At 52.8% G+C, this 23112-nt stretch overlaps 1 protein-coding gene across 2 annotated transcripts in view; it reads right to left on the bottom strand.

The window, feature by feature from the left end:
- Positions 1 to 8743: 8743 nt before the first annotated feature.
- PRKCB (protein kinase C beta) overlaps positions 8744 to 23112 on the bottom strand; it is a gene marked incomplete at its 3' end in the record, with an annotated part of 112818 nt that continues 98449 nt past the window's right edge. Inside the window, exons 16-17 of one of the 2 annotated variants that reach the window (XM_084295726.1) lie at positions 21645 to 21785; positions 8744 to 8896 (exon numbers count right to left, since the gene is read on the bottom strand). In XM_084295726.1, the coding sequence (XP_084151852.1) occupies positions 8744 to 8896; positions 21645 to 21785 (294 nt within the window). Of the gene's footprint in view, positions 8897 to 12920; positions 13873 to 21644; positions 21786 to 23112 lie in introns of those variants that run through there. The other variant, XM_084295725.1, reaches the window with a different exon arrangement.

Genomic DNA, 23112 nt, shown 5'->3' with positions numbered 1-23112 from the left:
GGGGGCCGGCACCGGGCGGGGCAGCCCCCGCCCCCCCCCCTCCACCCCTCACACCCCTCCGGTGCCCCCCGGTGCCACCCCCGGCTGCTACCCCTCGGTGCCATCCCCGGCCCCCGCCGCTCCCCGCTTCGCCCCTCCGCGCTGGGAGCTCCGAGGGAGGCTGCGGGGGCTTGGGGGCCGCACAGCCCCGCAGCGCCCGCACCCGTCGGGGGCCCCGCCGCGGACCCCCCCGGGGTGCCCCAGCCCGAGGCCGGTTCCCAGCGCCGGGCCGGGCCGTGGCGGAGGCCGCCCGGAGCGGGGCCGGGAGCAGCCACATCCCGGGGGGGGGCCCCACACCGCGCCCCGGAGCGGTTCGCTTCGGTTAAACCCTCCGGCTCGCCGCTAGCTCCGCATCGCTCTCAAACGATTTTGCAGGCAGTTGGATGAGCTTATGACTCATGCGACCTTTCAAATCAGCCCTATAACATATCCACCTCTTGAATTAAAACTCTTTTAAGGGCTGCGGGTGAGACAGGGAAGCGTATGATTTACCTGATAGTGTGCACTCCTACAGCTCTCATTTGTATGCGCTTACTTGTAAATACTAGTTATTTACTCTCAAAACGCAAACGGAAAATTATGAAGGTTACCAAAAAATGAGGTACTGAGAAATGAAGTACTGTGGAAATTAAGTACCCTTCTCAACCTTAAATTACCTCCTTTGTGCATACTCATTAGGTAGGGCATTTTAATTACAATGCTACACTATTTTTTCCCCAGCGCGTGTAGCGCACGGGCTGTGCTGAGTGCCCGGCCTCGTTCTCCTCCGCCTTGAGCCCTCTGCCCTGCTCGCTGCCTGTGCTGACTCTGAAGGCCATGGCTCCAGCTCGTGCTCTCCCAGCATTTCCGTCTGGAGAGCAGCAGTCCTCAGCGGGATGGGAGGATGGACATCGATCTCTGCAGAGGAGGAGGAGGAGGAGGACAGGCACTTAGGGATCATGGCCGGAAGCATCCACCCAAGCTGAATCACGGAATTTCTCCTGTGGTGCTTATTTATTTATTTATTTATTTATTTTATTTATTTATTTATTTTTGAGGAGGGGTTATAGTTGCCCAGATTTGCGCCTGGCACTGGCAGCAGCACGTGATGGTCACAGGCCACACCTTGGTGACGCCAAGATGAGCGTGATGGCACATCGAGGCTTGTTTTGAGGGCTCTGAGAGTGCCACGCAGGGGGCTTGGGGCAAGGTGCAGGGACAGAGGGTGCAGCTCCAGGATGCTGCCCCAGCCACACATCGCTGCCTTATCCCCCCTTGCTCCACCGCCCACCCCCAGCCCTGAAGTGCGTGGGGCAGAGCCTGGCAGCAGCAGCCCCCGGGCCCCCGTCCTGCGCAGAGGCAGGCGTCCCGGGGAGGAGGCAGCAAAGATATCTCACACCTACAGCGAAGGGGCTGCAAATTGCGTTCTGAGTGGGGGATTTTGCAGCCTTAATTGTGTTATTTTAACATCGTGTGTGTAGGTGTGTGCAGAGTGCACATGTACCGTTTCCTAGGCTTTTAACAAAGCAAGCTCAAACAGAACCAAAGTCCACACCTCGGATCTTGGTGGCCCCTGGATGGGTTGGTGGCGGGGACACCCCTGCACCCCTCCTACCGCTCACTGCATGGAGAGACAGCCCCAGGAGTGAGCCTGGAGCTTTGTCCAGAGCAGCCGCATGTGGGGACCAGGGGACAAGCTGAGGTGTGAACTCAACAAGAATTTGGGGACCTTGCCACCCCAACCTGCAGCTCCAGCTCTGTGTGCTCCAGCAGCACGTCCCGGTGGCTCCAGCCACAGCTCCTGTCACCCCTTGCTGGTCAATGACGTGTCCATCACCAGGCACCTGCTCATGGACCTGCACCCTTCCGAGCTGGGCAAAGTAGAAACAAATAACAGAAACCAGACCCTGCTGCAAAGACTTGACAACTTGTGCAAAAACGACAACAACAAAACACAAGAAAACAAAACAAAACGCAACAACAACAAAAACCCAAGCTGTCCTTGCAGACAGAAATGTCTTAAACCAAGATCTGTTAGGCTCTGTCCTTCCAAATCCAGTGATGAAAGCTCTGGTGCTTTTACATTGGCAAAGTGACAGAAAGTAGGTAGTCAGAAATAATCCCTAGCTGGATTAGTTTTTTTTTCCTTGGAGGAAGAGAGATGCTGATACAAGGCGAGTTTAGGTCATTAGCAATGCAGCAAGATGTTGAGCTCCAGCCTCATCTGGTCCTCACTTCATTTCCCTGCTCCTGGGGGCTGCAAGGGGATAAGGACTCCGGAGCCTTTGGCACATGAGTTCATCCTTCCCCACTCCTACGAGTGGATTATTTATATCCGCACGTGCTTTGGAAATGCTGGTTGCTATCTACTTGCTCTAGCAGGAATCCAGCGGTGAGGCTGGCGTGTCCTTACACGACGTGCAGCTGTGTTCGGGGCATTTCTCCCGGCTGTGACCCCAGTGAGCAGTGCCCTGTGCCTGGCCTGCCCTGGGTGTCCACGGTGCTGCAGCAGGCGGCAGCTCCCCGCACAGAGCCGAGGTGCTGCAGGCGGGTGGCCGCACAGCACCCACATCTCACCCCCTGAATCAGAGGCAGGGTTCAGGGGGCTGCCACCCGCTGCACAGGCACCCACGGCAAGCCCCAGCCCGCTGCCCGCACCCAAGCGGGCTCAGTCAGTGCGAGCCTATGCGGCTGCCTACCAGCTCTGCAGCTCCCTGCTGGGCTTCCTATGGTTTAGTAGCAATAAAAATAGCAGGGAAGAGAAAGAGAAATCCACTCTTGTTAAGCCTCCTTATCATGGGAACATGCAAAGGCTACGCAGGAGTGGCCATGCATGGGGAAACAAACAGCATCCAGGCTCTCGGGAGAGCTGGGTGGATGTGCTGGCAGCTGCTGCATGCTAAAGCCCATGGTACTTTGCCCACACTTCTGCTTTTGCATGCACTGCCTGTGCACACCAGCATACACCACAACTGCAGCTGCTTTTTCCTCCCGTTCTGAAACCCTGGGTACACAAAACAAGTCCAGGACAGGGGAGGGGATGACACGGGACAGCAAACACCGTGCCAGGACCCTGGGGTTCCCCAGCTGCTCTGTGCTGGCTCCGAGCGTACAAGTGCTGTGTGCAGTTCCACATCTTCCCATCGCAGCAGCCCTGCCAGGGACAGCCCGATCCCATCCCGCGGGAGGGAAGCCGAGGGAATCCCATTGCCAAGGTCACAGGAAGACCAGCCTCTGCACAAAGCGTGAATGCAACGGGATGGGTGGGAAGGAGGAAGATTATCAAAGGGATTCTGTAAGGCAACTGTATGACAGAAGTAATAAAAGAACAAATAGCAGTAGATTAAGAGATATTTTGTAGTCGCGAGTCCAGCTGGACCGTGCTGAGACCCCATAAAAGGTTTGCTGCTGCTCCAACCCACCACAATTTAATTGATTTGATTTAAATTCTTTGAAGAAGAAGAGGATAACGAATAATGAGGCAAACAGGATTGTAATGCAAATGAAAGAGATGAAAGATGGCTTCAGGGAGACAGCTCTTGAAGGTCAGAGTCTAACGCAAAGCTGCTTCTGGTCACTCATTCAAACATTAATGAGGCTGTGTTCCTCCCGAAGCCTTTGATGGATGGAGAGATGGCTCAGGAGGCATTTGCTGTGCTAATGTCTAGCCATTATTATCCCTGCTCCAAGCAGATCACCCCCTTGCCGTGGTGGGGAGAATTTTACCTGGCAAGTTGTAGGGACTGAGGTTTTTGCTGCCCATATTACAGCGGGTAAGCAGACTTCTTAATCGGGTTTCTCCAGATACTCTGGTGGAGACTCTAACTTCCGAATTAATTAACTTCACTATCAAAAGCTGAGTCATTTGTCACAATGGTTTTGTCATTAGCTCCCATAATTAAGGAAAGTGTCACAAAACCAAATGTTTCACTTACAGAAGCCAGAACAACTGAAGCTCAGAAGCGTTTCCGAAATGCTGGGAAGGGGCACGTCAGTGCTGACCACCGAACCGGAGGGGGGCTCAGCTGGACCCACCGAGACCCCTGGGGCTGCTGGAGACCATCGCAGCCCCGCTCACCGCCCTGCCCTGCCTGGCCACTGTGCCAGCCCCGCAGCCAGGGGACAGGGTGACGGTGGAGCCGGGAGCAGGAGCAGCAGAGAGGGGCTCACAGGTCCAAGGGGAGATGGGTCTGGGGGCACGAGGGCAGCCTGGGGTCAGCACAGAGCAGTGGGATGCTGACACCTCTGTGCGCACCAGCTCCTGATACAACCCCAGCAAAACAGGGGCCATCTGGGAGGGCTCTGCTGGCCCCATGTGCCAGCAAGACTTCTGGTTATCAGGAACAGGGGGGACCTGCTGGCTTCCCTATCAGCTCCATCGTGCCCCTGTTTAGGTACGCTCCCTCTGCACCTCTGCAGCTCAGACCTCAGGTGCAGTCCTGTGCCTGCAGCCAAGTGGCAAAGTGCCTGCAGAGGGTCAGGGCACATCCTGCCCACCTCCCCGAGCCCACTGCGTGGTGACTGGGAACAAGCGTCCATGGCACCTTCTTCACCAAAAAGCTGAACATTTCAGCATTTGCTCAGTGGGGCCCCTTGGGTGGCTGCCCCAGAGGCGGCTGCCCATCCGTGGGGTCCTGTGGTGTCCCTGCTGGCCCTCCCCACACCCACCAGAGTCCTGCAGGCAGAGGAAGCCAAGCTCTCACAGTTTCTTTAAAATTATATATTTTATTTTATTTTTTTCATACATGCAGCAAATAGAATTAAGAGTATATGCCCATCTAAAAGGAGGTCTTTATGAGAATCCTTTGACAAACACACAGCAGGTAGTCTAGGATGTAGAAAAGTCATCAAATACTTGCAGGTGAAATCAAATTCACAAACACAAACTGTTCAACAATAAACATTTTTTTTTCTTTTTTCTTTTTTCCTTGTTTTAATTGCCAGTTTGAACGTGATCAGAAAAAAACAGCTTGGATGATACTTCCATGCATGGAGCAAGATGCTTGTTGCTTCTTTTGCTGTTGCAGGCTCAGTGGCTCACCTGTGACTGTGAAAGCAGAGAAGCTGCAGCACTTGTTCGTGTGGGTGAGCTGCACACTCCAGATGTAAGCCCTACCAGTTGAACAGCTATATCCTTGCGCTCCGTGCTAGAAGTCACCATTTCTAGTTCCTGGGACTAAATGACCAGAGCTGCCCAGAACCTGCTCTCACCATCCCATCTCCGAGACCACCCATGGGGCTCTGCCACCACGCAAACTTGCGTTTATTTGTTACATGGATTGAAAGGGTCAGTAACTCCTTTGGTGATGGCTCTCTATCTAGAGATGACTGCTCTGATGTCTGGCCAGAGGGGACTGCAGCAGTGGCAGCAGGGCCTCCGTGCCCCATGGAAATGGCATCCCAGCGGTGCAGCCACCAAGCAGTGGGTGGCCGGGGAGCTGCTGCGCTGCCAGCCCTGGCCCAGACACGCACTGAGCTCACACAGGCTGTGCAGTGCCTGCCTCGGGACGGCTGGCATCGCCTCCAGCCCTGTGCAGCTGCCCAGCAGCCCTCAGAGCAGATCAGGCTTTGCAGCTGACCCCGGTCTGCCTGCGGTCTCCCAGCCCCCCAGAGCCTGCTGCAGAGACCACCAGCACCAGGCGGTTTCTGGCCAAGCCCCAGCCCCGTTTTTCCCCCATCCCCACTGCCCTGCTCTGCTCCTGTCACTCCCACTGTCCCCCAGGGCCACGCAAGCACCCAGCAGCCTCCCAGGGATGGATTCATCCCTGCACCATGCTGAGACCTCCCGAGGCGCCTGCTCCCCACTTACCTGCAGTGTCCAGGCGTGACCAGCCCTGACGGAGGCTGGGACCTGCTGTCCTTGTCCCCGGCTGGCACGGGGTGGCCACGAGCACCTCGCACCTCCTCCGGTCTCCTCCTCCTGCACCTGGGGCCAGGAGGTGTGGAGCTCAAGGTCCTACCACCAGACCCCCACCAGTCCCACTGCAGCCCTGTGGGGACGTGAGGCTTGCCCCTAATGCCCTGTGCCATGCAGGCAGGGCCACGGGGTACCACAAGCCCCTGGCTTTCTCTCTTGCCTGTAGCTGCAGGCTGAGATGCCTCCTCTGTCCCCATGAGCACCCTTCTCCTGGCCCACCAGTGGCACAGGCACTCTGTCCCCTTGTCCCCCCGCTGCTGCAGCGCTGTCACACAGCTGGGGTGCACTGCAGCTGCCTGCCAGCACTGCCCAGGATCGTCTTACTGGGCTTCAGCCACGCGTCAGAGCCCCCAGTGACTAACAGAGCCTCCTGAGCCGCTCAGATCTGAGCATCTTCCCGAAGCACTGCTTTCCTCATCCAACAGTAAAGATTAAATCATCAAATTACGGCAAACAGTGAGTCAACCACTGTCACTCTGCCCTTCCTTGGAGGAGTCAGTACAAATCCCAGCATCTGTGCAGGGCCAGGCACATTCCATTTTACATTTCTGCACAGAAGAAACAGGTAATCTGGAAATAAACCTCAAAGCAAGAGCTTTGAAACTAGCAGAATGGGAAATATCAGAAATGCTCACATCCTGCAGACTTCCCTGAGCTTTGTACCTTGCCTTTGCTAAGCTCTCCCCGGAGCACAGGCTGTTCTGTGAGGATCCCGAAGATGCGCACAGACCCAACACGTGCTGCCGCTGAGCCACCCGTGGGCACAGCCCCGCAGCCAAGCAAAGCCTGCTCCATGTGGAAGTGTCACTCCAACACACACACGAGTCCCAGACAAAAAAGACGCAACTCCCCCCACAGCAGTGCCCGTGGATCGACCCCGTACAGCCGCGGGTGCCCTCCTGGCCCCAGGAGCATCGCGGTACCACCGTAACCCACGGGCGGCCGGACTGCGGGAGCGTCTTCGGGTCTGAAGATACAGAAATTAAAAACATTCACCATTTAAGTAATACTAATTCTGCAGCAACAGATTTGAAAGTTACAGTAACATACATGCTCTGAACATCAACTGTGGTCTGCAGAAGATGGCGAGACGTCTTCTGAGACGTGTGCTGGGGTTATGGGAACTCTCATCAGGAACTAACTCCGACTTGCCCGGTCTTAGTCCGATGCAAAGTTGCCCACAAGCCCCCTTGTCCATCTGGCACAATTTGCAGTTTTTCTTTGTTTTGTTTTGTTTCCTCAAGCCCAGCTCAGTACCCGAGACCATGGCTACTGCTCACGTGCCCCGACACGCACAAGGCAGGGCCGGCCTTCGGTTTGGTCACGGGACGAGGAGCCCTGCTCGCGGCACCGAGCCAGCAGCTGCGGCACCAGCGCTAGCTTCCAGCAGTCCTTTCACTTAATGAGGCATTGAAAACAGAATTTCAAAAGGTAGAGCCTGATGTTTATAAAAGATCTACAAACCAGAATTTCCTTGGTAGGATTCCTCATGATTCAGAAAATTCCACCCTCGTTTTTTTCCCCGTACTCATGAAGTGATGTGTATTTACATTAGAATTGGTCGTATTTCAAAAAACGTACGTGCTTTCTTTGCAAACCCACCGAACTCGTGTGTGCCAGGGGAGGAATGGCAGCAGTGTCACGGGAGCACACGCTCAGCCCTCGCCCTGCTGCGGGCAGCAGCCACCACCCAGCCCCGCGGCCCCGCGCACGGCGAGCTCCGCTGCCAAAGCATCGGCTGCGGTTTCCCCTTGGGAGTCAGGGGTTCTGAAACGATGCAGAAGGTCCTGGATTACTGAATAAAATCCCCAGGAATTTTGGCTGAAATCAGGAAAACCAAGATGCCTGTAAAATTCATGATTTTGAGCCTTTAAGATAATAGCAGAGGGTATAAAGTATAAAAGCTACCTTTATAAATAGCCCTCAGTACAGCCCTTCTGTAGCGGGCGTATTTTCAGTTGGTAAATTGTAAACCGAGAATATAAATGTGTTTTGTTTTGGTAGAATATTAATATCCTTTACAGAGCTGTTAAATTTCGACAGTGTCTGTGAAAAAACAGGAGAAAGATTTATGGGAGTGCTGACATAGTATATCAAAACTGCAAACTGTTCCAGATGTTAAAAAAAAAAATCCCACCTTTCACTTAGAAAAAGATTTGCTCTGATTTACAAGAACCGGAATGAAATTCATTTTGTAGTCTTAATGCCTGAGTAATAGGAAGGGATGTGGTGAAACGCACACGCTTACAGCAGGCTAAGGAGGAAGACAGCTTCGGAGAGCCGGTGTGACTGTATGTACAAGGCATTTAAAAATATAAGTATGTCTACAAGCAGACTTTTCCACACTGATCAAATGTATCCATGTCTCGAACAAAAGGCTCTTCTAAGACACGTTCACAGTCATTGCAAGCTTCAGCACAACGGTTTAAAATATCAACCATGCTTAGCATTCAACGGAAACAATTTGTGAATACCTAGGTTCACCAGAATTTCAGCATCTGATTTCAAAAATTACAAAGACTGTAGCAATTTGGTATATTTCTGTTTAAAAACTCTATTAGTCACCACCAACTACAGTTCCTAGAAGTATTACTGCTTGTTAACTCAAAACCCCGCACATTTCCTGCTAGGGAACCCAAGCTAGCAAGTGTCACACACATACAGAGGCCTCCTAAAACAAGCGGTCGTCGTGTTTTGATGAGGGTATGTATGTATGCACTGCTGATCCCGGAAGACTAGTGTCGGTATTTACAAGGCGAGCTGAAGTTTCGGGCTGCGGGAGCAGGGAGGGCAGCGTCTGCACCGCGACTACACGTTAATGACAAATTCCGGGTTAGTGTAGGAGAATCCAGCAAACTCGTTCTGGTCCAAGTTCATGATGAAGAGTTTGTCGGTGGGCGTCAGCTCCACAGGCTGCCTGGTGAACTCTTTGTCGAAGTTGGAAGTGTCTCGTTTGTCTTTCTGTCAAACGGAAAGCACAGAGTTAAACTGGGAAACATGGGGTGCAGGAGCGGGGCAGCGCTGGGCTCCGCTGCGCGACTGGGAGCAGATGGGAGCAGAGACTGAGGTCCCCTGCACGTGGCCGCAGCCCCTGTGCAACAAAACAACAGGCACCATGGGCGAGGGCAGCATAGTGGCTGTCCAGCCCGCCCCTGACACACAACCAGAGGGTGGAGGGCAGGAGGGAGCACCTGAGGCTCTGAGAGAGAACAGCGGCAGCTCCCGGCATGCACACCCAGCACTGCACTCACACGCGCAAGGAGGAGCCTGGAGGAAGCAACACGCCTCGAGATGGAAATGAATGTTCAGTACAATTTCAAAATTTGCACAAAATGATCAGCTGTAAGAGCTCCTTTCACTTTAAGTTTGATTCTTTTTTTTTTTTTTTAGATTACGTCATGATATGGTATTGATCGACGCAGTGTTTTACTGATTTAATTTAAGGTGAGGATGTGATTTGCTCCAGGGTTGTAGATATAAAATACACAGCAGTTCAAAACCTCAAAGAATGAAAATTCCACAAATGCAACCTTCTATCATTTTAATTTCATAAAAGGAACAACTTTGCAACTACAACCAAGCTGAAAAAAAAAAAAGAAAAAAGAAAAAAAGAAAAAACAAGTCATTGTCTCAATTAGCACCAATAACCTACTATTAGCACGTCTGTCAGTCCCTCTGCCTAGTGAAGGTGTGTTCTGGCTGCAGGATGTTTCCGAGCCTGAGCTGAAGGGGAAACCAAAGCGCTGAAGATCCCACATAAGCACCCAGGATCCTTCATCCGTAAGGGCAGCACAGGGAGGGAGGGTGCTCCTTGCAGAGCAGCAGCAGCCAGCAGCGTAATGCGGGGCTGTGAAACCACTGCTGCTCCGTGCTGCTGTTAGAGCAAGCAGGGACAAAGGGCTTTCCAGCAGTGCCTCTACATAGCAGCTTGAATGGGGAGGAAACCTCCCCTGTGCTTCTAATTACTTGCTGCAGTGCCCAGCCTCTCCCAGGCACCTGTGCTGGCCCCAAGGGCACGCCTGCACCACGATTGTGGCTCCCTTTTGGCTGAAGGCTGGGCTACAGCAAAGGCTGGGCTGATGCAGAGAGGAGCAGGAGCCCTGCGTGGAGCCCCAGGGCTGGGATGCTTTGGGAGCCCCACAGCCAGCATCCCCTGCTCCAGCAGCTTCTGGGCTAGACAAGTGGCCCTGCAGGTTACAAATTCGGTGTCTTGTAGGAACCTGCAGAACGTTTTTTTTTGATGAAACACCCAGCAGGCAATATGCTGCCCCTCAACTGCAGCTCCTCTTGTCCTGAACCATGCCATGGGCTGCAGATGCCTGCTGGTGGTGGGGCAGAGATGCCAACACCTCTGAACCCCGAGCAGGAGCACGGCCAGAATGCAGCAAACAGCCTGGCCCCCTGCCCTCCACCCTGCCCCGGCTCCTGACGGCGCTGCACAGGAGCACCGCATCACAAACGTGTTCTCCACCACAGCTGCACCGACCCTCTGGAGATGAGCCCCAACTCGAGTGGAGGCTCAGGACCACCACATCCTCGTGGGGTGCTGCTCCCCATGGGAATTATTGCTTTGAGGCAGCTCCAGCCTTGTGAAGAAGACAAGAGGGCAGACAGAGCCAAGGATGGCCAAGAGGAGACAAAGCCGGAAGAAAAACAGGGACGGAGCTCAAGGAGCAAGGAAGGAGCTGGAGAAAAGCCAGGAGGTGGATGCACAGCCAAGTGAGCAAAGCCTTGAACCCTGCCTGCCCTGCTGGCTCCGGCGGTCCCAGCCTGCTCACCCCACGGGGGCTGGGGCCGCAGCTTTGCAGACAAGACAGCTCGGGGCTGGCACAGCCCTGCACTCACCTCCCAGACACCAAGGAGGAGGAAGGGGAGGATCTGGGGACACAGAACAGGAGTGGGGAAGGGGAGGCTTCAGATGCAGAGCTCTGCCAGACAAAGGAGGAAGCAGCAGAAATGTAAGTGTAGGGCAGACCCCAGCACGTGCAGAAGGAAGGAGGTGGTGCTGGCACCGGGCTCCTGCCGTGTTCTCAGGATGCTGAGCTGTCAAACGGTTCCTGAGGGCCACGTCAACTCGAACAAACAAGCACCCAGACGATGCTGTCCTACCGAGCCAGGAGCTTCCCCGAGCAGGAACACTGTGAAGGGAACAAAATGGGCACATCTGGCACCTGTGCATCTTGCCACGGCGGTCCCCAGCCCTTCGGAGCAGTCTGTGCTGGTGGTGCCAGGGGCTGCTTCTCTGCTCAGCCTGGGAGCCCTCGGGGTGAGCGAAACCTGTGGCTTGTTGGATGCAGAGAGCCCCAGAACTGTCGGTGCTGTGCTGGGAAGGGGCTCGGGGCTGCCAGCTGCCCCTGCACAGCCTCCTCCTGCAGCTTCTGCCTCTCGCTCCTCCAGGGCCTTGGCAGGAAAACGCATAAACAGGAGAGCTCAGCTGTGAGCGCAGCAAAGCAGGTTCTGCTGATTTCTTACCTTGAGTTTCGTCTGAAATTGCTGGCAATTTGGCCTCTGTCAAAGATGACGAATAGCTTGTAAGCAGGTAGGGAATGGCTACACAGATCTGGTAAACAGAGAGAGGAGAAGGATGGGGAAATTCAAGGCTGAAAACACCTCCGGTGAAGGACTCAGGGGCTCCAGGAGGTGTGGGGCAGGACAGAGCGGAGCAGGGCACAGCAGTGCGGGGGCACCGTGTGGCAGCAGCACCAGGGCTCCTGCAGGGCACACCTGCAACCTGGCTGGGGCTGGTGGGGCAGTGCCTGTCCCCATCCTGAGCCTCGACCCCTGCGGCCTCTGAGCCCCTTCCCACAGGCCAGGCACAGCCAGGACCAGCTCCTGCTGCTGCGAGCGCTGCTGCCATCCGGTGCTGCTCAGAAAAATCCTGCAGAGCTCACAACTGCGGTAATTCAGCACAAGTGGGTTTCCAAAGACAGAAAGGAAATTCTGCATGTGTTCAGGAGAAGGGAAGCTAGCAGGAACCTGTAATCCCTCTTTAGCTGAAACTGCCAATTGCTTTTAACAACTGCTCCTTTGAGAGCGAGCAGGCAGGGCGATGAGTCACCGACACACGGCATGCTGCCTCACCGAGATAGTTGCGACTGCAGCTTCCAGAAATCCTAAGTGCACGCTGCGATTGTCTCCATTCAAGGCATTTAAAGAGATACCCAAACGGCAGCACCCACAGGAGGGCCGTCCGATGTCCGAGTCGTCCTTCCTCCGAGGGACAGTGGAGAGATGAAAAGCCTCTCCCTGTGCACGTGCGGCTGCTCAGCAGGCTCACCGCTGGCTGATGCTGGCTGCTGCCGACGATGCGTGGCCTCTCTGCTTGGAAGATGCTCCCAGGACGTTGTGCTGGGGGGCAGATGGAGCAGGGAGGTGCAGGGCAGCGTTGTGCCGGGTGCTCCTGCCTGCTCTGCTCACTGGACACCGTGGAGCCAGCACGGTCCCAGCTCAGCAGCTGGCAGCCCGCAGCGTGGCGCTCCCGGCATCCCTGCGCCCAGGCCTGTAGAATTTCATTACTTCCAAACAAATGCAGGTTTCTTTCACATTATTTTGCATTTTTTTATTTTATCATCAGTACTGGGAAAAAAAAAATAAATTGGCACGTTACAACTGAAAGCAGACCGATACAAAGTGAGAGCCCACGAACATCTGCAGAACAGTATAAAAGGAAGCTGTACGCTTGGTACTGTTCCTAGAGAAATGCATCCTTCCTGAAACTCTTCTCTGATGCCAGAAACAAAACTTAGGCAATTTAAATATCTAGCGGCATTTTTTTAAAGTAGGAGTATTAGTTGAAACAAATTTCTTTACAAGCTTCATATCAGAATTCACAATACTGTTCAATGTTAAATAGCATCTCATTTTGTTAATACCATTTTTGACACATTTAAAGCGCAGGTAACAAACTCAATCAATTGCTTTGGCATTTGAAAGAAAAAAAAAAAAGAAAATGTTTTGGTATGAGAACCAATGTTGTGTGATATTTACTAGGGTGACCATGGATTTGAAAGCATCTACAGCAGCTCTTTCATGTTTCCTGTTTACAACTGGATATGTTTCTTTTGATGATAAAAATGCTACTTAGAAACTGCATGATCAGGAGAAATCTGTGTAAACAGCAGACCTGGCTTCCCTAGTAATTTATCACTGCTACTGAAGACCCAACGAGGAGAGCGGTGCCTGCCCACACACGTGCTGGGGGGCAGGAGGTTCCATGGTGGGTTAAGCCAACACGTGGTGGAGCTACCAGAGAACCAAGGATCTGCAGCATCTCAGCTCTCCCGACCAACTCTCCACTCTTACGAGGAGCTTACAGGCTTAGCTGGCAGCACCTGCACCGCAGGATGCGTGCCTGCACCTGGGGAAAGGCTTGGTAAAAAACCACTTACTTGCCCCTAAGGCTAAGAAAGCGACAGATTAAAATTTCATGATTATATTAAAAGAGTTAAAAAGGGGAAGAGAGGGAATCAAAGCACATGGTTAAGAGATTCCTCCTCATTGTCATGGCCGACACCTGTCCATTTTACCTGTTAGCCAGTACACTATTCTCATTTTTTACAAACAAAATTTCATAAAAACATTGTTTTTACTTACTGCACATCACCTACCCTTCAGGCATGCCCCAAATCATGTGAAGACACTTCTGGCTTTGAAATATGGTCACTCTAGTAGTATTACTAAAGAAAAACCATGAATGCAGCTTTTGCAATGGAATATGTCACCACAACAGCAGTTGGGACCGGATGATAAAGATGCAGGAATGAGATCTGCACAGCTACTTAGCTCTTGGCTTCAGGTTTAAAAAACTCAGAGTTAACAAAGGAAAATCCTTCGAATTCTGACTGGTCAATGTTCCTGATGACTTCCTGGTCAGGAGGTGTTAACACGGGTGGATGGCGAGTGAAAAACCGGTCGAAGTTTTCAGCATTGCGTCCACACTATGAGAGGGGAAGAAAAGAACGTATGGTGGGTGGAGAAACAAAGCAAACACAAACGGGATGCGGTGTGCAGCAACCCCTCCCAGTCACACCTCACAGAGCGGGTTATTTCAACGCAGCAAATGGCAGAAAAGAAAAAGGTGCAAAACACTCATGGGTTTTGTTAGTCGTCAGGTGATGGTATCTCATGGAATAGCCAGAGACCGACACAAATCTGCTGGGTGCGCCATGGTAAGTAATTGCAAGGGAGGAATGAGATGGGAGTGCAATTACTTGCTGCCTTTCTCCTGTCTGCATGCAGTCCCCTACCTTGTCCCACACTGCCGTGCACACACAGTTTCTCTTCTGAAAGTGCCCTGTAGTTTTAGGTTGTAGCCAGACACGTGCCTGCGCTTGATCACTCCTGTCCTGGGAACTGCAAGATCACTCCTCCTGTCCTGGGAACTGCAAGTTTTCATCATGCCTGGGCTGCTTAGAGGACTCTCCCTGCTCCTGCTCAAGGAGAGGGCCTCTCACCTTCTGCAGAGCTCTTTCTGGGTAAACCACTGCAGGCTGGAGGCTCGATGCAGGCAGCTGTGCTGCTGGAAATTTCCAGGCCTGCTCTGTCCCTCCCCGATGTGCCTGCTGGACACTCGTCCGTGACCACGGCCCCATCCCCTCTGCTCCCAGGCTGCTGCCGGGCACGGAGGGCTGGACAGTGCTGGCCAGGGCCGGGCGGGAGCAGGGGCAGGGGCAGGCAGAGCCTGGTTGCTGCAGCAGGAGCTGGGGCACTGGGATGCTCAAGCCGGCAGCTTTGTGCACGTGGCAGCCGTGCAGCTCTCCGTACAGAGCATCCTGAGAGCTCTCCACAGCACCTGCACAAGGCTGCCCATCTTTAAACACCCTTCGTGCAGCCATTTCTCTCTTGCCCTTGAAGGCAGCTATTAACACTGCTTGAGGTGGGGCGGGAGGCCAGGAGGGCTGGCGAGCTCCCTCCCAGCATCACCGGGTGACAGAAGAGCCCCAAAGCACCAGAGCCTGGGTGGCACAGCCCGGCTGGCTCAGCAAAACCACCTCAGAGAGCCGGAGCCCCTGGAGCCAGGCAGCACTGCCCTCGGCTGCCTTGGAGCTGGTGCCCAGGCAGCAGCCGAGGACCTGGCGGCTGCGCCTCTGTCTGCAGCGGACCAGGGAGGTCAGGAGCAGGGCGACATGCCAGACGCTTTATTTAATTTTCTTAGCAATCAAAACAAGGGTCCTGTAACTTCCTGCGCTGCAAGTGATCATTTAATATAATAATAATAGCAATAGCTAAAAACAGGTGGATGCTGGGTTACTGCAGCAGCCACAGATTGCGCTCAATTACCACCTATCACATGCATGTCACATCCCGTTCAAACTGCAGCTAATGACTCCGCTCTAAGGGCTGGTGAACTCCCCCCCTTTTGGAGCCGTCACACAAACGGTGCTCTCCTGGCCCTGCCTCTCTCCTGCAGGAGGGATGCAGAAGCCAGCAGCGCTCAGCCCGTCACTTCTCCCCGTCCACTTCCCTATGGAGAACACATGCCTAAAGTGCTGGGACAATTCCTCCTGGTATTTAACTTTCATTTGCTGAGGAAACAGATTTACATTTTTAATAAACATCAGACTAAATGTAATAAAATATTAAAGCAAATACATGTAAACTCCAACATTTCCCAGTGCCTTACTCTGCCAGAGAGGCGGTTTCAGGGAAGACAAGAGGAACATCCATCAGCCGCCACTGCTGTGCTCTTTTGGCAGCTCTTACCACATTCTTACAGCAACAAGTGTGACACTTATTATTCCCTAGTCTCTGAAAAAAGTTCAACAGGTAATGTTTGAGTCCATTTAACTCCAGCTACAGCCCTGCTGAACACCTGCATGTCCAGCCCCTGAGCCCACCCCTCCCCAGTACCGTATCCTCCTATTTTGTGTGTCCGTGTCCACAGCCCACTTCTGGCCTGCCTTTGTCAAGCTGCTGCTCCCCAGCGCATCTCCTGCCATGGCCCTGAGCTGGACACGGCTTCTAACGCAGCACTCAGAGACCTTGGAAGCACCTTTCCTCTCCTACCCCTCTACCGTGCTGTTGTGGCCATGTAACTGCAGCACTTGGGGTAAACACAGCTTCTTTTTCCAGGATTTTGATACAAAAATGAATTGGTGCTGCCCAGGGGAAGAGTTAGGCAAAAAGAAACCCCAAAAATCTGAACAAAACACTCATAACTGAACAGGCAGACACAGTGCAAGCCAGTTTACTGGATCGGTAGTAAAACGAGGGCTTCCCAAAGGAGCCTGAGCAGCCTTTTCATGCAGCCTCTGAAGAAGCCTTTCAGCAGTGCTGCAGTTACATGGGACACCCTGACACAGCTGGCCCATGCCTGGCACAATGCTGCCCACATGGTGCCCTCCAGGAGCCACCTTTTGCAAGCCCCTGACTTAAAGCACAGAGACCCAAGTGGAGAATGGCCTCTCCAAAGACAGGGTAAGAGTCCATGTACCAGAAAACACAGAGCCTGGGACAAAAAGCAACAGCAGAAAGCCAGGAAGGGGATGGATAATGAAGACACAAAGCACAGGCAAAGCGAGCAGACTGGCAGGCCCAGCTGGTTAGCTGCTCTTGTCCCACCTTACCGAGCCCTGCTAGGCACACAGACCCTTCCCCTGGCAATTCTCCCCATCTTCTCTCTGAATTTCATCCCCAGGAGGAACAGGTGGACACAAACTAGCGGGGATGTGCCCGTGAAGCAGCAGCACTGACCTCTGGTTACCCTCCCAGCCATACCAGTGTCCCCACCTGCAGCCCGTGTCCAGTCCCAGCCCCTGTCCCTGCCGAGGCTGGGGACAGTCTCAGTCCCCGTAAGGCACACGTGTGGCTGCACTGACAGCCCCGAGAGCCTCGCCTGCAGAAGCTCTGCCGGGCATTGCTGAGGCAGTGCACCTCATTTCTGGGTGGTTCAAATGCCAAAAGCAACCCCTCTCTAATGCAGGGCAGCAGCAAAGTTCACAGATACCCAGAAACTATTGCAAGGTGGGCTCCTGAGAAGCTGGCAATTCCCACCATAAGGAACTGGAACAATGCCCATCACAGCTCCAGTTTCTTAGGGAAGAGCTGGTAGACTGCAGACCACGCAATCAAGCACAGCTTTAGATTCTTGCAAAATTCATGTTTTAGGTGTTTGACAAGTCAGCATCAGCCCGACGCCTTCCTGAAAGCCATCACATTAACATCAAAATAGAAAATAAATTCCCAAAATTGAAGTTGCCGGCTCCACAAAGGCTGGAAGCTAACATCATGAAACAAAGAGACACGGGCTTTGCGAGGCCACATTGTCACCAGACTTCCCCCTCAGCACTGAGATAAAACACACTATGGGCGAGATTACTGAGAAAGTCTGCAGTGCTTAAGGTTATCAGTGCGGTAACACGCGACATAGCAGGGTTTACCTGGTAATAAGCAGCTCACCTGCAGATTCTATCAACATCCAATATACACTGAAAGCTTTACAGTGCTTTGAAAATATAGCTGTCATTGCCTATTAGCTTCACGAGATCTTGGTGGAGACATGCGAGGCAGCTCATGTGAAATGTCTGACAGCACTAGCCTCCTTTTCGCTACGGAGAAATGTGCTGTCTTAAAAAAATCAACAAAAGCAACTCCATCAGAAAGATTTAAAAACTAATCCTTGTGAAGTGCTGCCAGTTATTGGGATAGAAGGTACAAATATACTTTGAATATGCATATTGGCAAATGATTATTCTCACCATAATGCAATAAGGCAAGAATATGTGGATGGAAAATTTTAGAACTTGCACCTATCCATAATGTTTTGTGTCCAGCTTTGTGAAGTTTGGCTTTATTCCTGCAGACATGTTCTGATGTATAACACCGCCTGGTCAACAAAACAAATAGCTCCCAAAGAGGAGGGCGTGCTTTCTCATGGATAAAATAAATACTTCAAGGCTGGAAATTATCTTTGGCTTTACAGAAGCTGCATCCAACCCCAAACACAGCTTTTAAAGGCTGTTACCATGCACCTGCGCTGTCCTGTTATGGTGACAGTGACTCAAACTACCTTGCAGAGGTGCTGCTCAGCACACGCATACGGAGGCCACCAGGTTCCTGGTGGAGCACAAACCCTGCCCGGCCCCAGTGGCTCTGTGGCAGCGTCCTGCCAGCCCCCCGGTATGGAGGTGAGGGCTGCCCACTCGCAGGGGCAGGGAGAAGGGTCCCACTGCTCCGGGCTGCACGTGGTCGACACCCGCAGGAGCTCCATCCCTTACAGCTTTTAAAATTAAGTTCCTCTTTTAAGGACGGGAGACATGTCGTATGAATTTTTACATTTATCTAAAGCCACGCTGTGAAAAATTGCTTTTAGTACTTTATTAATGTGCAGGCATCACTCCATCCTGAATGGAGAAAGGGGGAGGGTGGGAATTTATCTTACATAAATCCCCAATGTGTCCTGCCTAATATTTATAGCCACCAGAAAATGACTTTTTTTTCTAGCAGCAGAAATAAAACTGTCAGTTTAGAAGATAGCCTTTTTATTTTATCAGCTTCTAGCTTGATTTCAAATAGAGACAAAAGGCATCATAAAATATTTTCCATTGATCCCTGAGATGCGATCAAAGATCACAGAAAGCCAAGGATGGCTGTTTTGGGGCTGTGATGAAGTCTGCATTCCCAGCGGGCTGAACACGCCCTCGTTTTCCCAGTTTTTTGGCCCAGACCATGGTTGCAGCCACAGCCCCTGGGGAGATGACCCGGCAAGCACACGTCTGCCCACATCCCTGGGTCTCCTCCCCAGGGACTGAAACTGTGACCACCAAGATGCACAGGCAGGAGAACTGGAGTGTTTTCAAATCCTGGTTTATAAATGGCATTTCACTATCATTTAATTCAAAGTAATTAGAGGAATATTCATTTATGCTATTAAAAATTATTAGATTAAAAGGAAATTTTTAAACCACTGTCCTGTTGTGAGCAATCCTGTGCTCTGCCATGTGATTTCAATGCTTTCAAAATGAGGAGACTTTTCAAATCACTAGGCTTTATGTAAAGTAAAGGAGTAATTAGATACCAAAAACAATAATTATCTCAATGAGAGATGGAGAGAGCAGGCAAGTGTAAATACACTTCCCAGGGTAAATGCGGATCCATGAAAGGAATTGTTATGCACAAACCAAACCCAGGAGCAGCCAAGCACAGCCCCATGTCAAAACCGCTGACTTTCTGCACGCCAAAGACAACCCAGACCCTGATCTGTCTCGTTACCGTCTCTGTGATAAAGGTTAATCAAGCACAAAGCACAAAGCAACGCGCGAGCTCTTGGGAATTTATTTCCAGCTCAGGGTACGCAATGCCCGAGTCAGGCGGAGGGCTGAGCCGCTTTTCTCTTGGCTGCAGCTTTGCAAGAGGGGCGGCGAAACCCTCCCTGGCGGCTGGGCACTGGGGAGGTGAGGCAAGCCCTCACCTGCACCCCCGCTCACTGCCCGCAGAGCTGCTGCAAAACCAGAGAAATGTGGCAAAAAAGAAGATGCGGGTGCTGCCAAAGCACTGCCGAGCAGGGAGGGCTGTGTGGTGAGCTGCCCTCAGACGGGGCTGTCCCCTGGGGAGCGATGCAGGGGCAGCATGGAGCTGTGTGTGCAAGGGGGGCTTTCATTACTTGAGCGGTGAGCAAGCACCAACCTGGGATACCTTTTGCTAAGCAAAATTAGTTGGCATGGTGCTTGGCACAGCTCTGTGTGAGCTCTGCGAAGCCAGGTTGGTGTCCACGCAGTGAGCCACTCAGGGGGGCTTCCTGCAGCTCATGGGCAGGTACTGAGCCCACAGCATTTGCGTGTTATTCAGCATCTTCCAACTTGGGTTTGCCAGCAATCTCTGTAACCTTATCTTTATAAAGACTGATTTAAAAGGGAAGGGACTCAGGCTGAGGTAAAAAGCACAAAGCGCCCGCTCTAGCAGGTGCTCAGGCCCCTGCACAAATAGCTAAAGGTCAGAAGCAGCAAGCGGCGCCTTTCCCACCCTAATACATTCTGAAGTTGCCCAAACCCAGATTTTCATTGCTGTGCTGCTCTGATCTGTGCTCACAGATGGCATGAAAGCAGCAGCTTTTTCTGCACAGATGCATTGCTGTTGAAATATCAGCTATCAGCAGGTACCTGAGTTGTCTTAATCCTACCTAAATCCTAAATCAACTGTGCCTACCTTTCTACTAATCTTCCTGCCCTATCAAACACGGAATTTTCCCCAACAGCAGCCGTTAGGTGAGAGGCGACAGGCAACAGCTTACCAGTCCCTGTTCCACAGTCCGTGATCAAAAGGATTTTTAAAGAAATGAGACATTTAAAACAAGATAAAATTTGCATATTTTAAAACACGAGAACAGTGAGAAAGCATTTGTGACAGAATTCAATTGTTTTGAGCTGCAACAAGACAAACGAGAGGTAACACCATGTCACAACACACGGCAAACAGCGCAACAGTGCGCTGAGCAGGAGGAAAGGGCAGCCAGCAGGGGAGGGCCACAGCACCGGTTCCATCAGCAAACGAGCAGAGAGGTGAGAAACAGCAGCAGCCGCAGACTTGAGGAGAAACAGAGTCTTACAGGGTAAGGAAAAGCCTCGGGAGCCTGGGATCTGGCACCCTTGAGTGTGCCACTGCCCCTCCTGCGCTCAGACCCACTCTGCTGTGGTCTCTGATCACTGTTAGCACAAGGGCTGGATCCCAAAGTGAACAAACCAGGGTGTGTGCAGATGGCCCCCAAAGACTTCTGTGCTACTACACTTTGATATCAGTCAATGCTTTCCCAGTAATGCCTGTCCTACACAGGCTAGGGGCTCAAAGATGCCGCTCCTGTTGGAAAGCAAAACTGGCTGCAGTTCAGACCCCTGCCCGCACCCAGCATGAGCTGCCCTGCAGCCTGGATCCCCGTGTTTCTGACGCAGGAAGGAGCGTGCTTCTCTTTGCTAATGCTGTGGACACTGCAGGGAAAGCCTCTGAGGAAAGCAGCCCCCCAGTTTTGTGCGAAGGCATCACTGTGCAGGAGTTACGTTTGCAAAAATATCAGTCTGACATTTAAATACGTGGTGCCACGCCGCTGCAGGGCTTGAGAGAGCCAGAGCTCCTGAGTCCCTAGCGCGTATAGCACGTCCCTCGCTAGTGAAACCCGTCTTAGAAAGAGGCAGACACGGCACGGAGCAGCCACGTTCTCCTTGCAGAGCTCCTCTGCATTTCCGCATTAGCGCTCACACCCAAGTCAGGCTCCAGCCTTCCACGAGTTTACCTTGGAGAGAAAGTGTTGAGTGAAACACAGCTTCGTTACCAACAGGGGCAGACGATGCTGCTGAGCTAGATGTTAAAATAAAGTTTAGATTTAAAAGACAGAGCGAAACCTGTTCAGCTTAAGAAAAAGGGAGAAAAGAAGACAGAAAGACTGGCCCCTGAGATAACAGTGACAGTATTGCAACGTGATTAAATCTGCGAGCGGAACGCATGGTGTTGCTGTCCCTGAAAGTCAGAGCCAGACAAAGCATCCAGGCGGTACAGCAAGTGATTCTTTCACAACAGTTGTTTGCCATGTGCCAAATCTACAGATATGTGATCTTCTGAATGGGTGAATGTGATACCTCCACGCTGCGGGTAAGATGAGCAGCGCCTGCACATATGCTTGTGTGCGTGTGCACCCACCAGCGTGAGTGGGAGACTGTGCAGGAGAGAAAGAGCATGCGGGAGAGGGGGAGAGGAGGAGCACACTTAACACAGTCACACTTACAGCCTTTGGCTTGAAGGGAGGCTGAATCTCTTTGCGCTCCAGCTTGTCCCAGTCGATGTAGCGGAAGAAGGCGTGCTCCTTGATGTCCCGCTCCCCTTCTGGGCCACAGCCCAGCCGCTTGGCAGGGTGCTTGGTCATCAGCTGCGGGAGAGAAAAAGCAGCAGAAGTCATTCATGGAGTGCCACGCGGCTCCACAAAGCATCCCCAGGGCCTGGAGCAGGAGAGGGCACTGTCCCCAGGACAGCCTGTGATGGCGCAAAGCCCTCCCTGAGGCACTCTGCGGGCTTGGTGCTGGAGGCAGAGGAGGGAGGGAGAAGCAGGAGCAGCTCCAGGGACGGGGCTGGCTGGCAGCTGCTGAGGGCAGCAGGCCACAGCAAAGCACAGGTACGGGAGCAGGGTGGGAGCAGCACAGCCCCTATTCCTCGTGGAAGGAAACCGCTCACCAGAAGTGCCCGGCTGCCAGCAGCCCTGCCAGCACCGCTGCAGCCTTGCCAGCCGGCTCCAACAGGGCCAGCGGGGTGCGAACGAGCTGCTTAGCGCTCAGCTGGCTTGGTGGCAAACTTCTCAGCAGCTGCATAATTAATTTTAAAGGCCACTGCCCATTTAAAATTGACAATCTGTCCTCAAAAGGCTTCATTAGCCCTAGAAGCAGAACCCCCACTTCTCTGAATCTGCAGCCACACAGACAAGAGATGTATTTCTAGTGAAGGAGTCAACTCGGAGAAAAAAGCACACACAACCCATTAATGCTGTTTATCATCTGAACTTCTCCTCTTCACTGACTCAATAAGAGAAGTGAAATGGGCCACGGGAATCAAGGGCGGCTGTACAAACATTAATATCCGGGGGGCATTGTTTGAGCCGTGTTTGGAGATAAGAAGGAGATTCCAGAGATTTAGAACAGTTGATGAGCACGGAGAACATGAGCCGTGCACCTGCGACACAAGGACTGCTTTATTAAACGTGGGGCTGCCCGCACTGACCCCCAGCTCTGCAGAGGCTGAAGCCAGGCTGGCCCCGCACCGCACCCCGCAGACGGGTAGCAGGAAAGGTTTTTATACCCAGGTGTCCCCTGACACCAACCAGCACAGCAGCCCGAGCAGTGGGGGCTGCAGGTGCTGTGGTGCCGGACAGGGCATGGAGCTGGCCCTGCAGCGAGCAGCCTGTGCCCCGTGTGCCCGTGGCCATGGGGAGCTGTGTGTACTTCAACACGAGTCTGCAGGGAGGGGTCTGGGGGCACAGGGGGGCAGGTGGAGGGGCTGGGGGCTGCAGGGCACAGCGGAAACAGCGTCAAGATGCTTGTGAAACTTGTGTTTTATTTTTTGGGGGAAATAATGAGGTCTCCGATGCTGCAGCCTCTTTTAATTAAGTATGCCTGAGCCTAAGATGCCTGGCGAGGTGGAAGAAGCTGCTGAAGGAGCAGCACGGACTGGTGGGTCAGGTCACTGCTGCCAGGAGAGGGGAACAG

This window comes from Netta rufina (genome assembly GCF_964035555.1).
Source record: "Netta rufina genome assembly, chromosome: 15".
Classification (NCBI taxonomy): Eukaryota; Metazoa; Chordata; class Aves; order Anseriformes; family Anatidae; genus Netta; species Netta rufina.
Note: the sequence above shows the minus strand (reverse complement) of the source record. Positions and strands in the feature narration are given on the sequence as shown.